General features: G+C 36.0%; 2 protein-coding genes across 2 annotated transcripts in view; one reads left to right on the forward strand and one right to left on the reverse strand.

Annotated features, from left to right (window-relative positions):
• Positions 1-48: 48 nt before the first annotated feature.
• On the reverse strand, positions 49-4,304 carry myl12.2 (myosin, light chain 12, genome duplicate 2). Its single transcript, XM_067362043.1, has 4 exons — positions 4,232-4,304; positions 3,447-3,654; positions 1,061-1,222; positions 49-906 (listed from the first exon to the last, which is right to left on the reverse strand). The coding sequence occupies exons 2-4, from the start codon at positions 3,628-3,630 to the stop codon at positions 734-736; spliced, it is 519 nt and encodes a 172-aa protein (XP_067218144.1). The 5' UTR covers positions 3,631-3,654; positions 4,232-4,304; the 3' UTR covers positions 49-733.
• Positions 4,305-5,225: 921 nt separating this feature from the next.
• myom1a (myomesin 1a (skelemin)) overlaps positions 5,226-24,440 on the forward strand; it is a 29,824-nt gene continuing 10,609 nt past the window's right edge. Inside the window, exons 1-20 of the mRNA XM_067362252.1 lie at positions 5,226-5,371; positions 6,644-6,831; positions 10,896-11,024; positions 11,428-11,605; positions 11,770-11,927; positions 12,043-12,135; positions 12,446-12,534; positions 13,096-13,128; positions 13,317-13,478; positions 13,645-13,806; positions 15,957-16,098; positions 16,171-16,370; positions 16,467-16,523; positions 17,523-17,647; positions 17,731-17,914; positions 18,336-18,510; positions 18,707-18,828; positions 22,146-22,342; positions 22,509-22,635; positions 24,059-24,234. Of these exons, the coding sequence (XP_067218353.1) occupies positions 6,698-6,831; positions 10,896-11,024; positions 11,428-11,605; positions 11,770-11,927; positions 12,043-12,135; positions 12,446-12,534; positions 13,096-13,128; positions 13,317-13,478; positions 13,645-13,806; positions 15,957-16,098; positions 16,171-16,370; positions 16,467-16,523; positions 17,523-17,647; positions 17,731-17,914; positions 18,336-18,510; positions 18,707-18,828; positions 22,146-22,342; positions 22,509-22,635; positions 24,059-24,234 (2,643 nt within the window). The 5' untranslated portion in view covers positions 5,226-5,371; positions 6,644-6,697. The remainder of the gene's footprint in view (positions 5,372-6,643; positions 6,832-10,895; positions 11,025-11,427; positions 11,606-11,769; positions 11,928-12,042; positions 12,136-12,445; positions 12,535-13,095; positions 13,129-13,316; positions 13,479-13,644; positions 13,807-15,956; positions 16,099-16,170; positions 16,371-16,466; positions 16,524-17,522; positions 17,648-17,730; positions 17,915-18,335; positions 18,511-18,706; positions 18,829-22,145; positions 22,343-22,508; positions 22,636-24,058; positions 24,235-24,440) is intronic.

The raw sequence follows: 24,440 nt of genomic DNA on the forward strand, positions 1-24,440 counted from the left end.
AAGGTTTTCATGAGATATTTACGACAAACAATTTGAAAATTAGTCAGATTTTAATGAGAATTACAAAATGTTATTTTCCATTTGAGTGCTAAATTTGATCATTCAGTCAATATCAGTCATTTTCAAAGACCAAACAGAGAGTCATGGTGAAACGTCCAAACATTTGGTATTTCTCTTTACAGGACATCCAGACTTTTTCAGAGAAATTTTATAAAATATGTCCTATGAAATAAAAATTTCTATGCCTGGCTTTCAAGGAGGATTATATAAATCCCAATACCTTGTTTTCAACAATTCAAAAACAGTTTTTGAATGTTGGGAGAAAATCCAAACTGACTTTGTTTATAAAACATTCCTCATTCTGTAATGAAAATTTTATGACTTACCTTACATCAAATTGTTTATTACAAAGTATAAATATCCAGCAACTCCAGGCGACATTGAATAATTCCAGAATTTATTTCTCAACATTTACATATCAGAACAGCGTTCATTCAGTTTGAGGTTCACCACAGATTACATGTCTTTATGTTTTTCATAGTTATATACAAGTCTACTTACTTAGACTGTTTACGAGAAGGTCCAGTACAGTCAAATGATCTCACCTCGCTGATGAATGTTTCCCTTTGCACTAGCCCATGTGGGGATGAATGTGGGGGAAAAGGAGACAATTAAACATGTGTGTAGTATTACAGTGTAGTTTTCATTAGTTTCAGTAGTGCTCGGCCTCATCTTAATCATCCTTGTCTTTAGCGCCGTGCTTCAGGATGCGTGTGAATTCCACATAATTGAAGTTTCCTTTCTTGTCGATAGGGGCCTCTCTAAACAGCTCGTCTACTTCTTCATCTGTGAACCTGTCTCCCATAGTGGTCAAGAGCTCCCTCAGATAGTCCTCCTGAATAAAACCTAGGACAAATGAGGCAAATAGGTTATCAATGCTATAAATAACTGAACAAATGTATATCAAATGCAGTATATATGTTCTACTTATTTTGGCGATTCTGACTAATTATACGGATGACCAATGTTAATTTTATTTAAGTGGTTTGATCATACTTACCCGTCCCTTCCTCATCAAAACAAGCAAAGGCGTTTTTGATGACATCCTCAGGGTCTGTTCCATTAAGTTTCTCTCCAAACATTGTGAGGAACATGGTGAAGTTAATGGGACCAGGGGCTTCATTCATCATCGCCTCGAGGTATTCATCTGTGGGGTTCTTACCTGCCAGTGAAATAACTTGTCAGTCAAAACCAGTTTGTATTCGATTAAATGTAGATTTTAAAGGGTTAGTTCACTCAAAAATGACATTTCTGTCATTCTCACCCTCATGTCGTTCCAAACCCGCAAGACCTTCGTTCATCTTCAGAACATAAATGAATATATTTTTTATGAAATCCAAGATGTTTTTATCTCCCATAGAAAGCAACGAAATTACCACATTCAAGGTCCAGAAAAGTCATTGTTAAAATAGTGTGACTACAGTTGTTCAACTTTAATGTTATAAAGCGACGAGAATAATTTTTGTGCACAAAAAAAAAAAAAAAAAAAAAAAGAATTTATTTAACAATATCTTGTTAGCTCTGCAATGTGTCTTCAATGCAAACTGCATAGTAGAATGACAGGGTAGAGAGGAAATCGTTGAATAATTATTTTTGTATAATTATTCAATTATTCTTGTTGCTTCATAACATTAAGGTTGAACCACTGTAGTCACATGGACTTTTTTAACAATGTCTTTACTACTTTTCTGGACCTTGAATGTGGTAATTTCATTGCTTTCTATGGGAGATAAAAAACATTGGATTTCATCAAAAATATCTTCATTTATGTTCTGAAGGTCTTTCGGGTTTGGAACGACAGGTTGAGTAATTAATGACAGAAATGTCATTTTTGGGTGAACTAACCCTTTAAGTTTTTTAGCATTTAAAAAGTATTTTAATTTTTTTTTATTTCAATCTTTTTTATGCAATTCTTATTATTTATGGAATATTGCAGTGTTTATTATTAATTATTTACCCATGAACCATGTGTTCACTGGCATGTTACATGACAACTTTAAGCAGCTGAAAAAAAAAAAAAAAGGAATGCCTTAAAACTCTCTAAATAACTTGCAATTATGTAATTGTTTTAATTGAAATTTTTAAAATATACATGTTTTTACCTCTTTCAATGCATTCTGCTTGGGTGTTTTGTTTAAAACTGACAATGTTGGTTTATTTAAAGGTGCCCAAGAACATGTTTTCAAAAGATGTAATATAAGTCTTAAGCGTCCCCTGAATGTGTCTGAGAAGTTTCAGCTCAAAATACCCCATAGTGTTTTTTTTTTTTTAATTAATTTTTTTAACTGCCTATTTTAGGGCATCATTATAAATGGGCCGATTCAGGCTGCGCGGCCCCTTTAAATCTCATGCTCCATGCCCCAAGAGCTTGCGCTTGCTTTAAACACCATAAACAAATTTCACACAGCTAATATTACCCTCAAAATGGATCTTTACAAAGTGTTCGTCATGCAGCATGTCTAATCGCGTAAGTATGGTATTTATTTGGATGTTTACATTTGATTCAGTTTGATGGTGCTCCGTGGCTAACGGGCTAATGCTACACTGTTGGAGAGATTTATAAAGAATGAAGTTGTGTTTAAAAAATGAAAATAACGACAGTCTTGTCTCCGTGAATACAGTAAGAAAAGATGGTAACTTCACTAAAATTATCATGATATCATGGATCATGTCAGTTATTATTGCTCCATCTGCCATTTTTCGCTGTTGTTCTTGCTTGCTTAGCTAGTCTGATGATTCAGCTGTGCACATCCAGACGTTTTGCCCTTGTGTAATGCATTGAACATGAGCTGGCATATGCAAATATTGGGGTCATACATATTAATGATCCCGACTGTTACGTAACAGTAGGTGTTATGTTGAGATTCGCCTGTTCTTCGGAGGTCTTTTAAACAAATGAGATTTATATAAGAAGGGAGTTTGACTCAATGTATGTCATTTCCATGTACTGAACTCTTGTTATTCAATTATGCCGAGGTAAATTCAATTTTTGAATCTAGGGCACTTTAAAGAGTTTTTTATTTTTTTTATTTTATTTTGACATTGTTGTTAACCCTTTCTGAACTCTATGAATACCATATGTAGAGATATATGACCAGAAAAATACAAAACTCGGTTTATGCTAATATTATTTTATAGTGTCTATTACAACAATAATTGATCTGGATAATAGCATCCAGAGAATTACAGATAATTATTACTGAAATCCCATATAGCAGTTCTGAAGCAGTATACAGTATATTTTTTTGTTGGCAAATTACATAAAAACATAAAAGTTAAAAGAGTGTGGGAAATTAATTTCCATGTTAGGAATGGAAACGGGGTCATTAAGAGTTAAGGGTAGAAGATTAAAACTTTTTCCTTTACGAACACTACTTTGTCCTTACCTAACGAGGCCAACATATCATGCAGATCCTCCTTATCAATGAAGCCATCACGGTTCTGATCGATCATGTTGAAAGCTTCCTTGAATTCCTGGATCTGTGACTGGTCGAACATGGCAAACACATTTGACGTGGCCCGCTGGGGGCGCTTTTTGGTGGTTTTTCCCTTTGCCCTTTTGCTAGACATTTTGACAGTTCTGTGATATTAAAACTGAAATATAAGACATTTTGCTGGTTAACGTTAGTCCTGCACGTTAGTCAAAAACACTTAAAAAAGTTCATAAGAGTAACGTTGAGCTATTCAAATGAACGATGTAAACCACAGCAATGACTTTTAACGTTACTTCATTTAAAACAACTTACTTTGAAGACGAATAGATTATTGTTTAGGCCTATAGAAGACTAGGTATGAGTTTGTTTAGCGAACTACGTTAATATTAGCTGACCATCCCACTGGCTAACTACTTGTCAACAACTTAGCACTTAAATTCTTTAAAGCTTACGTTATGTTTATTTTGATACATAATTTCAGTTCGTTCGTCCACATTTAAACATAGTAACTTTGTAAGAGCGTTAATAAGAAAGCTTGATATGTTGACGGGAAACAGCATAACACATAATTACTAATAAGCTAGCTAGCAACGGAGCTGGCTTTATTGTATCGTACTCAGTAGTCTGTGTCGAGTGTAATATAAGTTATAAAACTATAACGTCACATTTCACACATAAAAATATCTTCAACTAGTTTGGAGATACTGGTGCCGTAAATTTAGTCAAATTAGACGTACCTATTCCGGTAAAAAAGGCAGAACACCTAAACAACGGCTGCCACGCTGAAGCCTCACAACAGCACCCCTCTTTAGATAAGTGTAATGGGAGAGTCCCATCGACATATCATTACATCACCGACTGGAATAGCCCATGAGTTATTCTGCAGGGGTGGGTTCAAATTATCAAATAGGAAGAATGCCAAACTGACTTCCAAAATAATAGGTGAATTGTTACAGTAAGGTGTTTATGGTCTTTATGCTTTTTATATATTAGCTACATGTCATATTTAGTTTAATTAAATTAGTTTAGTTAAATTACAAAAAACAAAAAAAGAAGATTTAAGCTGGTAACTAAACGTTCTGATTATATATATATATATATATATATATATATATATATATATATATATATATATATATATATATATATATATATATAAATTTTTATACAAGCATTATGTTACATAGAGCTAATTTTAAAAACATTAAAATTATATATGAAAATAGCCTCTAGAAAAAAAAAAGCCTCTAAAATTGTTTTTATATTATATTTATTTTTATTTTATTTTAATATGACAGCAGTGTTCAGTACCTGAAAGGGACAGCATTCCAAATGGCGTATAAACGTATCTAAAATAATAATTACCACAATATCTTAGATATGATTTATACAACAGTTTAGATCCCCTAATGTGACTCATTTACGAGAAAACTAACCAAATGTGTTAAAAATGGTTCTTTAACGAAAATGAACCTATTGTTCATGTTTTTAAAAAGCAATATAACACTTAATCGCTTCTGTTCTACTGAATAGTGCTGATTATGTGCGGCGCGAGGCCTGCGGCATGAGTGTTTTTTTTATTAAAATATCGTTACGTTGCTTTTGTTGTGTTTATAAATTGAATTACGCGCGTTCTCAGAGTTCATGTTGAAACTGCCTGCCGCCTAGTCAGGGTCTAGGGTCTATATTTAAGACCCAGTGGCCATACAAGGTCGTGCCTGTACGCTGCAATCTGCAGAGTGGCAGCATTATTTTTGTTCAGTGGAGTCCCGTCCTGTCGGCTGCCCCATACCCGCCGCTGTGCCTGGATTTTCACTGGCTTCTCATTTTTTTTGGAGTTTGCCCCTTCTTCTTTTTGCAAAAGCAACTTTGACTTAGTAAGTGACTTTATATTTCTTATAGAGGCTAGCCAAGGGAAGTAATGTGTTACTTATACAGTTGTGTCTAATATGTCATTGTAAATATATGAATTAGGCTAGTTACCATCACAACATACAAACTAGTTGCTCATAATCTTTTGTGGTCTGATATTATACTTTAAATTCTAGGAGTTTTGTTGCACAATGTAGCCTATTTAAATTTTTTTGTCATGATATTAAATAATTGTTGATATTTTAATTATTTATGCCATTATAATTTGAACTGTAATGTTTCTGTTACTATTTTGAAATTGTAAACAAAGATACATTGTCAAAAGTATTGGATATGTGTGTTGGCCCATACAGTATTTCTGAAAAATAACTGAAAGCCAAATAGCCTAACTTAAAGGGTTAGTTCACCCAAAAATGAAAATTCTGTCATTTATTACTCACCCAAATTAAGACATTTTTGTTGAAATCCGATGACTCAGTGAGGCCTCCATAGCTAGCAATGACATTTCCTCTGTCAAGATCCATAAAGGTACTAAAAACATATTTAAATCAGTTCATGTGAGTACATGGTTCCATATTAATATTATAAAGCGTCGAGAATACTTTTGGTGTGCCAAAAAAAAACAAAATAACAACTTATTTAGTGATGGCCGATTTCAAAACACTGCTTCAGGAAGCTTCGGAGCATAATGAATCAGCGTGTCGAATCATGATTCGGATCGCGTGTCAAACCGCCAAACTGCTGAAATCACGTAATATTAATATTGAACCACTGTACTCACATGAACTGATTTAAATATGTTTTTAGTACTTGAGAGAAGAAATGTCATTGCTCCCTATGCAGGCCTCACGGAGCCATCAGATTTCAACAAAAATATCCTAATTTGTGTTCTGAAGATGAATGAAGGTCTTACAGGTGTGGAACGACATGAGTGTAAGTAATAAATGACATTATTTTCATTTTTTGGTAAACTAACCCTTTACACTCTCAGAAAAAAATGTGCAAAAAATTTACCTTTAGGGGTACAATAGCTTATCACTGTGGCAGTACCCTTAAAGGGACATCTTTGTACCTTATTTGCCACTAAAATGTTCATAGCAAGGGTACTGATCAGGTACAAAAAAGTCCTTTTAAGGTTACTGCCCCATTGACGAGTTGTTGTACGCATACATTTTTTTCTGACAGTGTACATTCATGATCAAATTTGTAAGTATTTGCAGTCAGGCGATGTTTTTTTTGTGCAATTGAATTAACATTCATTGGGAATTGTACTTGAGACTGCAAGCAGAGAGAGAAAGGGGTCCTTGGGACGATCTAAAAAGCACCTCAGGATGTCAGAATCCTTAAAACTACAAAAGGAACAGCAGCAACGGGACCTTGAGACGCGTTATGAGAGCAGCTATCACCAAAGCTCCCTGTCATCTGTTAGCCGCCAGTCTTACGCTGCTTATGTGAGCGGCCATGGGTAAGACGACATATAGGGGACAGTGTCCCTGTGCTCATGCTGCCCTGAAGAATGGCCCCTGTAGAGCAACCCCCTCACAAGCACTGCTTTTTAGATACCAGTGCTTTTATAACACATTCCACGCTGCTTATTTGAAAATCATATGAAGTAACAACACCATAACCCTTTCATTATAACCTTATGATTTTTGTTTGCTTTAAAACAGATCAGCAAAGTACCTGCAAAAAATTGTTTTGTTTTGTTTTTGTTGTTTTGTTTTGCTTTAAGGTTTTTATGATGTGAAAATTTTGATAATTTCATAATTCCTGTCACCGTTTTCAATATTATTTAAAAAAACTAATTCTAGCCTAAAAAAACTCTCAAGCTTACCGAAGACAAGTAAACCGTGATAAAGAAAGAGCAAAGAAAACAAATTACAGTAGTCAACATTTGAAGTGGATCAAAAAAGTTAATCAAAGTTGTCCTATGAAGAAGGTTTTAGGACAACTTTGATTAAAGGTTTTGATCCACTTCAAATGTTGGCTACTATACAATAGAGCAAAGACACATCTGAAATTGACCTTCCTGGAAAAATTCAGGCATTAAATACTACATCAAATGTATAAAGTAATTAAATGTCTAAAAAACAATGCATAGTCTTTACTGTGTAAATTAAATATACATTTATTCTTATTAGAGTTACAAAAGCAGTGAGAAATTTTCTCTTTTTGTTGTTGTTGTTGTTTGATTAGCATTAATAATGACAGCAGGTAAATTTGGATGCTGTCCCTTAAAGACCAACTGTACTGATCCATTATATTCATGCCTTGTCTTTCTCAATGGTACCTTCACTTCAGACATAAATTTACTTGCAAATACATGGTCACTTTGACTCACAATTATGTGTGTTTAACCGTTCAAGTACAATTAGTCGGCAAAAAGCACTCAGTTCAGTACTCACGAGCTCTATGAGCTGCAGTTTCATGTCGCGCGTCTCTCAGCGCTGAGAAACAGTCTCTCAAAGAGTGCGCACATACTGAAATGAGGCTAATTGTGCTTTAACAGTTTACAACCACTTGTTTTTAAACCGCAATGCTTACAAAGCGCATGCCGCGCAGCACATCGTAACCAAGATAGAGACGATAGCCCAAAATCTCTACCGGTATATCGTCTACTCCTAATCTGTTATCAGTTTCACTTTGTGATGACCACAAATTACATCAGTGCTTAGTGATTGCAATAACAAAACGATAACTATGACCAATCATGACATAGTCAGAAAGACTTTTTCTATGGCATTTGCAGAGATGTATGTTTTCATCTTTTTTAGTCGGTGAGTTAATGATCATTGGTGGTTTATATGGATGCTAACAGTTCCAGAAGCATAAAACTGTAATTTTCTCCATAGAGAAATAAATTTTTAATGATAAACATAGGCTACAAACCTTTCAAGCAATGTTAAGAGATGATATACATGCTTGTGTAGAAGCCTAAAGTCAGTGTCATTTCAGCTTTGTTTTGTGTTACCTGTTGAATAACTTCATCACTTCACCAATCAGTTGCAGTATGCCATGGAAAAGAATATTGCTAATAAAGTGCTCAGCAGCAACCGCACACTCCTGTGACACATTGCAGATTTTTCCTACACTCTCAAACTACTTGTATATTGTGTATATATCTGCAGTTAACCAGACAAACAGATGTGCTGCTTCAAGCTCACTTCATTGGTTGAGTCTGCTGACTGATTGTCACAGTGTTTACACTAATATTAGTTTGTAATGTGTTTCCTCTTTACTAGTTGTTCTGGTCAGCTTAAAACTCTTTATTGATGATAACTTTGAATAACCTATAAGAGCTTGGTGAATGTGCTGTCGCTGTTGTGCTCTATTACAGAATTGTTTTTTAAATCTATCTTAATGCCCATATTACTGATTCTCATTGGAACTACACTCAAAAAAATGATACGTTGGATTTACTTAATTTTTTATGTCAACAGGTTCCACATAATTTGGTTATGTTGAATTTAATTAACATTATTTATTTCAGTTAACTTAAATTTATTACATAAGGTTAACTCAATGCCATTTAGTTGAATCAGGTTAACATTCTTAATTTTGTCCAAAAAATATTAAGTTTAATTATTCTAAAATTAATATCATACAGAAATTTTAAAAAGTAATCCAGTTTAATGGATTAGTTTATTTAGTGGATGCATTCAAGAAAAATGTTCACAACTTTTACAAAATCTTTACTCTGTAAAGACTCTTATTGCTAAGTGTTAGCCAGAAGATGGGTTTAGTCCATCTATGGCATGCCTAAAATAGTTGTTTTTTTATTAAACAGCTATAATTATTGTTAGATAATTGTTAGATAACCCAAGCACATGTTCTACACTTCACCACAATGGTAACCCCAAAACTATTAACATAACAGAAACTTTTTAACAGTAAGTTAAGTCAAAAAGTAATCGTTTTAAGTCAGTTTAACATGAAGCAATTCAATTTGAATGGTTTTGAATCAAGTAAGTTGTTTAAATAAAGTGAACAGCATCAACAAATCATTTTTTTGAGTGTATGTTCATAAATATTTAGGTCAGAGGCTTTTGTTATAGAGGAACATATGTGCTTTTGAGGACTGCATGATGCCATGACTCTGTGGCAGGAAGAATTTGAGCCTCTGTGGGAATGAGCCAAAGTTATTAATGGTCTCTGAAGGATTATTTTTGGTCACTGGAAATTGAAATCACGGTAGTTTAGCTGGACTGTAACTGTACATAAACTGTACAACACTTTGCTGCTTTAAAGGGATAGTTTATCCAAATATTAAAATTTTCTCACACTCATGTCATTCTAAAACTTTCTTCTGAAGAACACAAAAAGATATTTTGAGAAAGTTTTTTGTCCATACAATGAAAGTCAGAAAGTCAAAATATCTTCTTTTTGTGTTTGGAACAATGTGAGAGTGAGTAAATGATTACAGAATTTCCATATTTAGGTGACCTTTAATGTCGAATACTGAGAAAATGATGCAGAGCACTATTGGTTGCTTTCAGAAATCTGATATTGTCATATTATTTACCAGTTATTACAATTTATTAGTGTTTCTGATTTGTACAGAAATGGCAACCTGAGCGTTTTGAGCATGACAAACACTCTTTACTCTGATATGCTTCAGTTCATTTTTTTATACTTTATACCAATTCTGAATTGTTGTGAATATATGTAAATATATTCATATTAACTCAACTTTTCCCACCATTACCATTGTATTGTTCAGCCTATAGCTGTTCAAGAGAACAATTTGCATAATATGTCAGCACTTTGCATTATTGTATTTCTTATGAAACAATATTCTGATGGACTGGAAGCTGCTATAATCCTAAAATATTTTATAATAGTGTTAGAGATAAAAGGATTAATCTCTCAGATCGTAGACAGAGCTCTATGGTTTATCTATGAATCAGTCCAAAGCCCATAATGCTGTGTGAGTGTCAGGATCATATGCGTGCGGTCTATCTCCTGCTGACAGGACATTTCAAGTATGTTGGTTTCCAACTGGTCATGATCTTTCTTTTACCAACAATCAACAAAAATGTGCATTTAAAAAGACAAATATATATAATATAATACTACTTTTTTGAGGACCATTGTAACATGGTTGATGTGCTGTACACAATAGCAATATTATGTATCACAAAATGTACTCTGCCACCATATTGCTTTTTCTAAAGTGCTGCTTATTTCTAATTTATGTTTTTAATGAATGCTTAATATAGTGGGTGTCTCTGCTAATATTTACTTTACACTAACACACTAAGATTGACTTTCAAGTGACTCTATTCCATTAACCCTGCTGAAATATTGAACATTTTGTTTTATTAGCGTTAGGAAACTTTGAGGAAAAATAAAAGTAACTGACATGTTTTGATGGAATAAAGTATTTTCAGCCATATGCAAAATCTTTCAGTAAAAAATCTCAATCAGCAGTGTCAGTAAACAAACAGTAGGATTATATGAAAAAATACATCAAAGCCATATAATCCTACTGTTTGTTTACTGACATTGCTGATGTTAACTGTTGTTTAGGCACAAGATCTCAGGGAAGAAGGAGAAGAAGAAACTGAGCGCACTCTCCAAAAAAGAAAAGCGCTCATACCTGGCGGTGGACAAAGAAGACGAGGTTATTGGATACGTCGTGCCAGTCTTCAGAAGCAGGTGATTGCATAGTTCAATTAGGAAGTCTGAAATAATTTGGTAATTACAGTTGATGTGGTATGTTTGCTTGCCAGGTCCCTTTTGCTGACTAATTAAAAACTGCACCTCTAGAACAGTTACATCTAACATGGAACTCATTTGAAAAAAGCGAAAGTGACATGTGAAGGCAAAGTATGATACACAGAGCAGTGGGAAGCCATTTTGCTGTGGAATCCGGAGAGTGATTGGGGGTTAGGTAACTTGCTCAAGGGCACCTCAGTCATTTCCTGCTAGTATCAAACCCACAACCTCCAGGTTACCAGTCTGACTCTCTAACCATTAGGCCATGACTTCCCCCAATGTCAAACAGTATTAGTGAAATTTTAGGCCAGACTGTGCTCATTAACCTAATCTTCTGGATTAGTCATTTGGCTACCCAGGATCTGATGGAGACTCAGGAGGAGGTGAAGGAAGAGGGTGTGGGGTATGTCGTCATGAGGAACCTGTTCTCCAGGGAGACCGACTTCAAGATGAGAACTGTGAAGAAGTCCAGAGAAACCAGTATGAGAGAGTCTGCTGAACGCCTGACTCTGAGCAAGAAGGTTTGACCTAAAATGCTTGTATAAAACATTGTGCCTTTAACTGTTCCAACTTTTTGTATGTCAGAACTGTATTTTGAGGATTAATGTAACAGAAGTTATTCACACTGATTTTTCTGATAGAACTATCCAAACAGTGTCAGTATTATTATTTTTTTTTTACTCAGATGCATGAGAAACAAGAATTCCAAAAGAAGATGAATCCAGATAGTTTGACTCACCCCCCAGAGTTCATTGTGAAACCACGTGGCCAGACCGTGTGGGAGGGGAAGAGTGTGACGCTGCACTGCACTGTGGCTGGATGGCCCAAACCTCGCGTGGCCTGGTCAGAAACACTCCTGGATAGATATAATCATTAGTCATTTAACACTGGTTTAATTAAGTTTTATTAATTGGTTTAATTAAGTTTGAATTTCCCTCCATCTAATTATGCTTTTCAGGTACAAAAACAATGTTTTAATCGATGCTAAGGCTCACCCTGAGAAGTACTTCACAGAGAGCCAATACAACATGCATTCTCTGGAAATTAAGAAGTAAAGAAAGTTTTTATTCATTTAATAAAGTTTGTTTGGGATTCTTTATTATATTATACTAAATGTGTGTGATGATAAACAATAATAGCACGGCTGTTGCAAACTGTATTATTTTTGATTTTGATAAAATGATATCATATATTATATAACCATTATTTTGTTTGGTTTTTATTTTTATTGTATTTATGCAACTTTTATATTTTTGTAACTCTGTTTTTGCTATGAAGATAGCCTCAGATGCTGACATGGTATTAAAAAGCTATACTACTACTGTCAAATACTATATTGAAATTATTCTCGTGGGTTGCAGCTGTAGTTTTAGTGACACTGCTGAATACCGCATCTCTGCACTCAACGTGAAGGGAGAAAGTTCTGCATTTGCCCCTGTCATTATTAAAAGTGAGTATTTTTTTAAATGCATTTCAAACCTCAAAACATTTATCACATTTTTAAATGCTGTTTTACATGTGCTTAAAGTCATACTGGTGTGAATTGACAACGAATATTGTCTTTAATTGACCTGAATTATTTAAGAAATACTGTAATGATGTATATTTTTAGTTAATAATCAAGGGGTCATTCTGCAGTGCAGTTGTTTTGTCTACATTATTATGCAGAATGAAGAAACTGTGCTATGTGTGTAAGTCACTCTGGTCTGGTTTACAGCTGCTGTCCTCTTGACATTCTATTTTAAGACCCTTACAGCACATCTCAGTATGCCTTGTGTTATTCTAGAGCGTCTTTTCAGTGCGTCTGCACAGGCTAATGCTATAAAATATCTTGACTGGATCTTTATTATTTAATACTGTTAGATGTAACATTCGTGTGCAAGGTCAATTTCAACATTTATAGGGAAAAATATGATACTGTTTGCAACACAACATGCAGTTATGTAGTTTAATTTTAAAAAATTAGTCATTCTGAAAGCACTAAAAATGTATTTGCATTTTAATTTTAAAGGATTCAAAGAAGGAGAAGTGGTTGAAAGGCCCCGTAAGTTTCCCAAACCATTTTATTCTCTTTTATGCTCGCATTTGGACTCATATAAAGCACAAAAGCCTATGTAATGTTATGGCCTTTACAATAAATTGTACAGTTAAATACAATTTATTATAATATCTTAATTTGAATATGTACAATAGAAATGACCTTTTAGCTGTTTCTGTTCATATTTTGCTCAGATGGTTACAGCCCTGAATATGGTGTGACCTTCAACACTACTATCATCGACAAGTTTGATGTTTCTTTTGGCCGTGAGGGAGAGACCATGAGTTTGGGCTGTACAGTCATTGTCTACCCCACTGTGAAGCGCTACCAGCCAGAGATAGTGTGGTACAGAAATGGTAAGTCTGTACATATTGCACTATGCATTTGAAAAAGCTACTTGCAAATTAACTGAAGCATAAATCACCACCTCCTTATCACTGTCGTCCTCTGTGTTTTTTTATATGCAGTACCCATTACTTAAAGTGCAATTTACAGTCTATAATGATCCCTTTTCTTTTTCAGGTGTCATCTTGTCACCTTCTAAGTGGGTGCACATGCACTGGAGTGGTGAGCGAGCCACTTTGACCCTTGTGCATCTGAATAAAGAGGATGAGGGTCTCTATACTCTGCGTGTCAACACCAAGTCAGGCTTTGACACTCACTCTGCCTATGTGTTTGTCAGAGGTGAGTCCAAGCTGCACTTTTGTGCTAAGAAATCTTAAGTTGTCTCATCTCACTATGAAAAGCAATGTTTTATTGTCGGTGCACTGTACCTTTAAGAAGCGAGCAGCCACAGTGTTAGGTTTCTCTCTGGGAATGTTGCTTCTATCTTTGGTTGACGGTACTAAGGGCAGCCAGTGTGAAGAACAAGTTACACTAGGGCTGCATGATATTAGGAAAAAACTGACATTGCAATATTTTGTTTTTCTGTGACATACACTATATTGCCAAAAGTATTGGGACACCCGTCCAAATCATATAATTCAGGTGTTCCAATCACTTCCATGGCCACAGGTGTATAAAATCAAGCACCTAGGCATGCAGACTGCCTCTACAAACATTTGTGAAAGAATGGGTCGCGCTCAGGAGCTCAGTGAATCAAGCGTGGTACCGTGATAGGTTGGCACCTGTGCAAATTTCATGAAATTTCCTCACTACTAAATATTTCACAGTCACCTGTGGTATCATAACACAGTGGAAGCAATTGGGAACAACAGCAACTCAGCCACGAAGTGGTAGGCCACGTAAAATCACAGAGCGAGGTCAGCGCATGCTGTGCACTGAAATCGGCAACTTTCTGCAGAGTCAATAGCTACAGACCTTCAAACTTTGTGTTGCCTTCAGATTAGCCCAAGAACAGTGCATAGAGAGCTTCATGGAATGGGTTTCCATGGCCGAGCAGCTGCATCCAAACCTTAAATCACCAAGTGCAATGCAAAGCGTCAGATGCAGTAGTGTAAAGCACGCCACCACTGGACTCTAGAGCAGTGGAAACATGTTCTCTGGAGTGACGAATCATGCTTCTCTGTCTGGCAATCTGATGGATGAGTCTGGGTTTGGTGGTTGTCAGGAGAACGGTATTTGCCTGATTGCATTGTGCCAAGTGTAAAGTTTGGTGGAGGAGGATTATGGTGTGGGGTTGTTATTCAGGGGTTGGGCTTGACCCTTAGTTCCAGTGAAAGGAACTCTTAATGCTTCAGCATACCAAGACATTTTGGACAATTTCATGCTCCTAACTTTGTGGGAACAGTTTTGGGATGGACCCTTTCTGTTCCAACATGACTGCGCACCAGTGCACAAAGCAAGGTCCATAAAGACATGGATGAGCGAGTTTGGTGTGGAGGAACTTAACTGGCCTGCAAAGAGTCCTGACCTCAACCCGATAGAACACCTTTGGGATGAATTAGAGCGGAGAGTGCGAGCCAGACCTTCTCGCCAACATCACTGCCTGACCTCACAAATGTGCTTCTAGAAGAATGGTCAAAAATTCCCATAAACACACTCCTAAACCTTGTGGAAAGCCTTCCCAGAAGAGTTTAAGCTGTTATAGCTGCAAAGGGTGGGCCATCTCCATACTAAACCCAATGGATTAAGAAAGGGATGTCATTACAGTTAATGTGCACTTAAAGGTAGGTGTCCCAAAACTTTTGGCAATATAGTGTATATTGTGATATGAGTTGAATAGTTTTATTATATTATTGATATATCAGCATATCAGAATGATTTCTGAAGGATCATGTAAAACTAAAGACTGGAGTAACAATGCTGAAAATTCAGTTTTCCCATCACAGGAATAAATTACATTTTAAATAAATTAAATTGGAAACCCATCATTTTAATTTGTAATAATATTTCACAATAACTTTGTTTTTACTGTATTTTTGATCAAATAAATGCCGCCTTTGTGAGCCTTAAGTCAAAGACTTATTTCAAAAACATCTTACTGAACCCAAAATTTGAACGGTAGTGTAAAATATCATAGTGTTTATCTGTTTTTTCTTTTAATTTTGTAAAATTAAATGCATTAAAACATAAATAAAATGTTAATACATCTAATTGTTTTATATATTTATTTATGAATATAAATCAAATATATCTACTTCAATTTTAGGCTTGTTGTTGGCTCAAAAATGGGATGTGTTTTTCCTGCAAGTAATGTTTTTAGGAAGTATCTTTTGGAGGCTTATATGATGAGGGTATTAAAATACTTACTAAGTTAAGAGAGCTGAAATTAGCTAGCTGTGTTCACAGAGCGGAGGCGCTGTCATGTATCTTACTTTGCCATAATTAGATATGACAGCAGGGCGCTAATCAAGCAGATTTGTGTGTATTAGATGCTGATGTGGAAGAGGAGGGGGTTCCTGTTGCTCCCCTTGATGTACGTTGTCATGACGCTAATAAAGACTATGTGGTTGTTACCTGGAAGCAGCCAGCAGTGGAGGGCAGCAGTTCCATCGTGGGCTACTTCATTGACAGGTGAGTTATATGCCACCAGCAGTGGGATCATAAAGCCTATGTCAGTGCTCCTTATTTAAATATTTTGCACAGGTTGGAGGTTGGCACTCATCATTGGACCCAGTGTAATGACACTCCAGTGAAATATGCCCGTTTTCCTGTCACTGGGCTTGTTGAGGGCCGCTCCTACACCTTTAGGGTGCGAGCACTCAACAGTGCTGGTGTGAGCCGTCCATCCCGGGCCTCTGACCCCGTAGTTGCCATGGACCCATCAGACCGGGCCCGTCTTAGAGGTGAAGGATATATTTGAAGAATAAAGACTGAAGAACAAAGCCAGTCAGTTCTGCTTATGATAATGTTTTTTTTTTTTTTTTTTTCTTTTTTTTCAGCTGGTCCCTCAGCTCCATGGACTGGAATGATCAAATTCACAGAGGAAGACCCCACAGGTGAAATATTACATTCAATTTTAATTTTGTCTAAGTATACTGCTGTTCAAAAGTTTGGGGTCACCAAGAAGTCTCTTATGCTTACCAAGGCTGCATTTATTTGATCAAAAATACTGTAAAAACAGTGATATTATTACAATTTAAAATAGCTGATTTTCTTTTTTTAAATATTTTCTAAAATGTAATTTATTCCTGTGATGGAAAAGCTGAAGTTTCAGCATCATTACTCCAGTCTTCAGTGTCACATGATCCTTTAGAAATCATTCTAATGTGCTGATTTGGGAATTAAGAACATTTCTCATTATTATCAATGTTGAAAACAGTTGGGCTGCTTAATATTTTTGTGGGAATCATGACACTTTTTTCAGGATTCTTTGATGAATAGAAAGTTCTAAAACACAATATTTTATTTTTTTTTTTTTTTACACATTTTTTTGTATTATAAATGTTCTGTCACTTTTGATCAATTTAATGTGTCCTTGCCGAATAAAAGTATTAACTTCTTTAAAAAAATCTAAACCCCAAGCTTTGAACGGTAGTGAAAAAAATGAAACGCTGAAAACTATTTTAAATGCTAGTAAATTTAAGCATCACAGAAAAATAATGTATTATATAAAAATGGATATGCAATTAGAGATTTCTTACATTACATTTAACAGTCATTAAATTATTAGTGTTTTTAAAGATTAACTTTAAGCGAGTGTTAGATGACACCAAAAAATTAATCTAAATATAAAATTAGAGGAACTGAGCATATACAATTTTAAACCAGTCTATATCCAGCATCTTCCAATACATATCTAATATCGCCCAATAACCAATATAGTGTGCATTCTTAATATTAAGTAATAAGTATGTTACAATATATTGTGCATCTCATTTACAATATTAAGAGAACACATTTGATTTAGTTTAAATTCATGTGTAAATGTACTAGAAAATGTGAAATAAGACACATGCTGTGATTGTGTGAAGCATTATTTGTCTTGTCTCTTTCAGTCGGTGTGGTTCCTGGTACACCTACCGACCTGGCTGTCACTGAGGCTACTAAGAGTTATGTGGTCCTGAGCTGGAAACCACCCGTCCAGAGAGGACACGAGGGTGTCATGTATTATGTGGAAAAGGTGAGACAGAATGTAAACAGTATAAAGAATTTGATTTTCCCTTCTGTGTTTAACACATTTGAGACTAACAAGTATTTTCCCAGTGTTTGGTGGGTACAGATACATGGCAGAGGGTAAACACTGGGATGCCAGTGAAGTCCCCCCGTTTTGCTCTGTTTGACCTTGCTGAGGGAAAGTCCTACAGCTTCCGTGTCCGCAGCTGCAACTCTGCTGGAGTTGGAGAGCCATCGGAGGAAACTGGGGCGACTACTGTGGGAGATAGATTGGGTGAGTATTAGCACTTGACACAAAAAAAGGAAATAGGTTAGTGACACATGTTCTAGTTGCATTATAGATAGCATGTTTCAGTACTTGTGTCTTAAAGGGGCTATATTGTATGCTTTCTAATCCTACATAAACAACCATTGGCAATGAATTGGGGATGGTACTATCAGTATCACAGGAATGCATTTTAATTTAAAATATATAAAATAGAAGTTATTTTGAATTATAATAATATTTCACAATATTGACTTAATGAGACTTCTTTCAAAAATAGAGATATTTCCGATCCCAAACTTTTGAATGGTAGACTGCGTTGGAATGTTTTATATCAAAAGAACAAAAAGGTTTTCCATGATAGACATGATCCTGTAAATATAAGTGTGAATATGACATGCCTTGTTTTTTTTGTTTGTTTGTATTTTAGACCTGCCCTCTGTCCCAGGGCCTGTTGTTCCCATCAGAAACAGTGACACTTCTGTGGTTGTGTGCTGGGGGGCATCTAAGGAGGTTAAGAATCTAGTGGGATATTACATTGAGGTCAGCGTCAATGGCAGCGGTGTGTGGGTTCCTTGCAACAACAAGCCTGTCAAAGGCACTAGGTATGCCAACCTGTGGCTGACTAGGTGCTCTGAGAATGAAAACTGCTATAAATGTGCATTGTTATTAAAACTAAAGATGTTTTATTGTAATTTAATTTAATTAGCAAAACCTCTAATGTAAATATTTATACCAAGCTACTGATCTGTAACTGGTCATAACTTGTCTTGAAATTTATCAATTGCTTCTGATGTGCAGGTTTGTGTGCCATGGGCTGAACACTGAGGACAAATGCGTGTTTAGGGTCAAGGCTGTGAACGCTGCAGGATACAGTGGAAGCACCGCGGAATCTGAGGCCTGTGTTGTGCAAGCGAGCATTTGTGAGTATTGCTGGTGCTGTTGTCAGGCCAGATAAACCTTGGTGGATATAGAGACTGAGCAGGGTATGAAGTTGTTCAGTATTGTTCCGAATATAAGATTTTCTTGGAAATACATCTGAAAAAATGGGGTTTGATTATATTCAGGTCTAGACTTTAACATGGCAATAATGCAATCGCAACAATATTATAAGCTTATAATCAGGGTTGTCTTTTATTCGGAACAATATGGTAATTTACAAATTTAATTTTTTTAGTTTCTTTGGTTTAAGTTAACCAAAAATACAATATTAATTGAATGCATTTTATTTAGTTATTGCTACTAAATAATAAGACATTTTTTCATGGATTAAAATGCATTCAGTATGTATTTCATGTAGTCTATTGTTGTAGCTCTGGGAAAGAGGCACTTAAAATAATTTCATTTCTGTGATTTGCATCAGTGCTTAGCACCATACTGTCCTTGACCCGTGCAAAAGCATCCTCCAGATTCACTCTACATATGCAATATCCTCTCAATGAGTCTTCAATGCCACCCTGAAGACAGCATTATATATAATGGCTGTGCTACTTAGACTTTGCATAGCACCAAGCTAAAAAACATAAAACAAAGCCTGCATGCTGCATGAAGATCTTATTAAAGCGAGTCCTGCCTCTGCATGCCCTGCCCTGCTATCAGTTCTCCTTTAATTCCCTCAGAAACACAGTCATTACCTGAGTGTATCCTGCGTGACACAAACATCCAGGTATTAAGATTAACAAAGCAGCCATGTGAAAGAGACAGCCAGACACACGTTGACTGAAAATCAGACAGTTTTCCTTGTGTGTTGTCATGCAGGTGTGTCTGTGCTGTGTCTGTTTCGTGAATAACTGCAGGGTGTGTGATGAAAACCCATGCATGAGCAAAGTGGGTGGTAGAACAAGTTGAGCAAAGGTCATCTTGCATCCTGAGCACAGTAAGTATAAAGCTGTTCAGACTCTGACAAATCTATGTGTATCACTATGTGTAATGGACAGGCAGGTAAATCTCACGAATATAACATAATTCTCCCCAAAATCAAAAAGAAAAAATGTGAAAACTGTATTTTTCAGTATTACAGTAATGATACACATTACAAAGTGGACACACAGTAATACAGTGGGTACTGAAAGTATTCAGACCCCCTTAAATTTTTCACTCTTTGTTATATTGCAGCCATTTGCTAAAATCATTTGTTCATTTTTTTTTCTCAATGTACACACAGCACCCCATATTGACAGAAAAACACAGAATTGTTGACATTTTTGCAGATTTATAAAAAAAAAAAAAAACTGAAATATCACATGGTCCTAAGTATTCAGACCCTTTGCTCAGTATTTAGTAGAAGCACCCTTTTGATCTAATACAGCCATGAGTCTTTTTGGGAAAGATGCAACAAGTTTTTCACACCTGGATTTGGGGATCCTCTGCCATTCCTCCTTGCAGATCCTCTCCGGTTCTGTCAGGTTGGATGGTAAACGTTAGTGGACAGCCATTTTTAGGTCTCTCCAGAGATGCTCAATTTGCTTTAAGTCAGGGCTCTGGCTGGGCCATTCAAGAACAGTCACAGAGTTGTTGTGAAGCCACTCCTTCATTATTTTAGCTGTGTGCTTAGGGTCATTGTCTTGTTGGAAGGTAAACCTTCGGCCCAGTCTGAGGTCCTGAGCACTCTGGAGAAGGTTTTCATCCAGGATATCCCTGTACTTGGCCGCATTCATCTTTCCCTCGTTTGCAACCAATCGTCCTGTCCCTGCAGCTGAAAAACACCCCCACAGCATGATGCTGCCCCCACCATGCTTCACTGTTGGGACTGTATTGGACAGGTGATGAGCAGTGCCTGGTTTTCTCCACACATACCGCTTAGAATTAAGGCCAAAAAGTTCTATCTTGGTCTCATCAGACCAGAGAATCTTATTTCTCACCATCTTGGCAAACTTCATGCAGGCTTTCATGTGTCTTGCACTGAGGAGAGGCTTATGTCGGGCCACTCTGCCATAAAGCCCGACTGGTGGAGGGCTGCAGTGATGGTTGACTTTCAACAACTTTTTCCCATCTCCCGACTGCATCTCTGGAGCTCAGCCACAGTGATCTTTGGGTTTTTCATTACCTCTCACCAAAGCTCTTCTCCCACGATAGCTCAGTTTGGCGGACGGCCAGCTCTAGGAAGGGTTCTGGTCGTCCCAAACGTCTTCCATTTAAGGATTATGGAGGCCACTGTGCTCTTAGAAACCTTAAGTGCAGCAGAAATTTCTTTGTAACCTTGGCCAGATCTGTGCCTTGTCACAATTCTGTCTCTGAGCTCTTCAGGCAGTTCCTTTGACCTCATGATTCTCATTTGCTCTGACATGCACTGTGAGCTGTAAGGTCTTATATAGACAGGTGTGTGGCTTTCCTAATCAAGTCCAATCAGAATAATCAAACATAGCTGGACTCAATTGAAGGTGTAAAACCATCTCAAGAATGATCAGAAGAAATGGACAGCACCTGAGTTAAATATATGAGTGTCACAGCAAAGGGTCTGAATACTTAGGATCATGTGATATTTCAGTTTTTCTTTTTTAATAAATCTGCAAAAATGTCAACAATTCTGTGTTTTTCTGTCAATATGGGGTGCTGTGTGTACATTAATGAGGAAAAAATTAACTTAAATGATTTTAGCAAATGGCTGCAATATGCAATATAATATAATATAAGAGTGAAAAATTTAAGGGGGTCTGAATACTTTCCGTACTCACTATATATCTATAAAATAAAATATTTTTGTATTACAGTTATGATAATAACATTTTGATTTCTGTAGGTTACTTTATTTATTAATTTTTACATTTCAATTAAGGATATGCATTTTTTTTAAATCACAGTTGATTAGCGAGAACTTGAAACAAGTCTTTTAAAACGTCTTAAAGAAATCTTATTAATAATAGGCTTCATTTTATTAATGCAATATGTAAACTCACATTTTTTTCATGCATGCTTGCGAACTAACTGATTTTGTGATGTTTGTCTGTAATAACTGAGTGTTGTGAATAAAAATGTTGTGAAGTCATTTTAACTGCATTGTTCAAGGAAAATAAAATGCAGAATGTGTGTATAAAGTAACATGATTTTGTATTAAGAGCACATAACAGCTAAACTTCAAAGGTCCTCAGACTTTGATATGCTGATGTCCTACAATGAAGATACACAACAGATCGTGTGCTCTTTCAAGAAGAGAATGTGCATTAATTCTTTGTTGGGTTAACAGATGTAAAACTGTCAATGACTGTGTTGTTGGGCTAAACTAAGTCTTATCCTTCTACAGCCGTCCCAAGCCCTCCCACCGGTGTGACCCTGCTGGAGAGGGTCCGTGACTACATGGTGCTGGGCTGGCAAGCTCCTGCTAATAATGGTGGAGCAGACATCAGAGGTTACTACCTGGACTACCGAACAGTGAAGGATGGAGTCACAAGCAAGTGGCATGAACTCAACCTCCAGGCAGTCACTAGCACATCTTATAAGGTAGGATTTATGGTGGGAAAAACACATTTGGCATTTTTCCTTGTAGAATTTGATTAAATAAACATTTAGGATGACAATGCTTATGATGCTGAAGATTGAAGACCAACACTAATGGTCTATGAATAACTGTTGTCCCCCTTTCTCTTCTACTGTCTCATTTACTTAGGTGACAGACCTGAAGGAAAACAAATTCTACCAGTTCCAGGTGCGTGCATTCAATCAGGCTGGTATTAGTGAAGCCTCCATACCCACTGCCCCCTTGGAGTGCAAGGAATGGACTGTTGCTGTTCCAGGTAAACCAGTCAGCATTTATATCATGCAATGACACTTTTATAGACAAAAATTCTCATTTAAATCAGAATATGGGAGAGATTATTATGGGGAGAAGACAGACCACTCTTAGAAAAAAGATTGGGAGAAGTGTAAATTGCCTTTTTGAGTTTGTTTACTCTAGTACAGTGGTTCTCCACCTTTTTGACTCCAAGGCACAACAATATTAAAGGCCCCATGACTTTTCCAGTTGTTCATAATTTACTGGATATCTATTATTCTTACTCTCAATTTCTACCCGATAAAATATTTTAGCTTTGCATAACTAGAAAAATGTGATTTTTACAGGTTTAGAAAATCACACTTTTTCCTCAAAGAAAAACAAATGGCGTTAATTAAAATAAGCCATATCTTGATTTTATTGTTTTGGCTTATTTTGGCTTATATTATTATATTTAATCCTTGTTTTTTCTTATTTTAAATCTTTTCAAGTCATCCTGAGGCCCTCATGGAAGTTTGCTTAGGTTGAGAACTACTGCTGTAGAATGCCTAAATGTAGACTGCAATATTTTTATTGATAATTTTAAATATATATATTTTAAATATATTATTTAAATGTAATCTTAAGAAATAACTGCAGATTTCATTCTTAGGATTGATACTTAAGATACTTAAGTATTTAAGATGGCAGACAAATGCACTTATGTACTTGCCATTGAAGAGACTTTGATTAAGGGTGTGTCTCAATCAGCTCCCTACTTCAGTAGACTGGGCACTGATCAGGGTGTCTGCATTATATTTAGGGCTGTCTCAATCACAAAATCCTTCCAGTCCACTGAAACGTTTGCTCCCTAAACAGTCCCACAATGCACTGTGATAACCAGGGAGCATCGATGCTCACTATATTCCCTTAACGGACGTTCTGAAGCGCGAAACATAAATCTTACATAAAACTTACTACACATAGTGACATGCGATGAATGTTTTTAAAATGCAAACCATTGTTTAATTGTATGTCAGCATAAACACATTGCTAGACAGTTAATTAACATAATCTAGCTAACATTTATATTTTATTTATGGCTAAAATATTGCATGTATATGTAACAAGGAAAGTATCATAATGTACTTAAAATAAAAATAAAAAGTAAGATAATAAAGATATTTTGCTGTTGTTCATAAATACCAGTAGTGATATTGTACAATGAGGACGTTGTCATGAAATAAGAGTCATCAGTGTCCCAATGTGTAGTGAGCCAGGGTCCTTACTGTCCAAATTCATGTACACAATATACTGGTCTGCGACTTAGGAAACTAGGAGTTGATTGAGACGCACACTAAATTTAGTAAACATTAATTACATAATCAGGTTTATTTGTCCATTTTACCTAAAGTTATGTATGACAGGTGTTTCTCTGTGTGCATTTTACTTTTCAACAAACCCAGGCCCTTCTCATGGCCTCCGTGTCCAAGAGGTGCGTAAAGACTCCATGGTGCTTCTGTGGGACCCACCCACATTCAATGGCCGCAGTCCTGTGACTGGATATTATGTGGACTATAAGGAAGAGAATGGCAAGTGGAGATGTGTCCAAGAGAGATCCACAAAACATACTTACATTAAGGTAATAAATTAGATTTGTCATACAACGACTGTGTTGGGTCTCTAGTTTTATGCAGCTCAAGCTTTTTTTTTTTTTTTTTGGAGACAAAGCTGTTCCCATGGCTTAATTGCTAACCAATTTCTTGGAACTGGCTTTTGTTTTTAATAATGTTTTTGTTATGTGTCTTTATTTTTTTGTGTTGACATTTAGTTATTCAAAAGAACAGA

This window comes from Chanodichthys erythropterus, chromosome 16, assembly GCF_024489055.1.
Source record: "Chanodichthys erythropterus isolate Z2021 chromosome 16, ASM2448905v1, whole genome shotgun sequence".
NCBI classification, from domain to species: Eukaryota; Metazoa; Chordata; class Actinopteri; order Cypriniformes; family Xenocyprididae; genus Chanodichthys; species Chanodichthys erythropterus.

What these genes read in the sequence shown, in the direction of transcription:
- myl12.2 (XM_067362043.1), bottom strand. Translation starts at nt 3,630, where the DNA reads ATGTCTAGCAAAAGGGCAAAGGGAAAAACCACCAAAAAGCGCCCCCAG. An exon ending in TGATATGTTGGCCTCGTTAG is followed by an intron (nt 1,223 to 3,446) that starts GTAAGGACAAAG and finishes TTTCACTGGCAG; the next exon opens with GTAAGAACCCCACAGATGAA. An exon ending in TTTTGATGAGGAAGGGACGG is followed by an intron (nt 907 to 1,060) that starts GTAAGTATGATC and finishes CATTTGTCCTAG; the next exon opens with GTTTTATTCAGGAGGACTAT.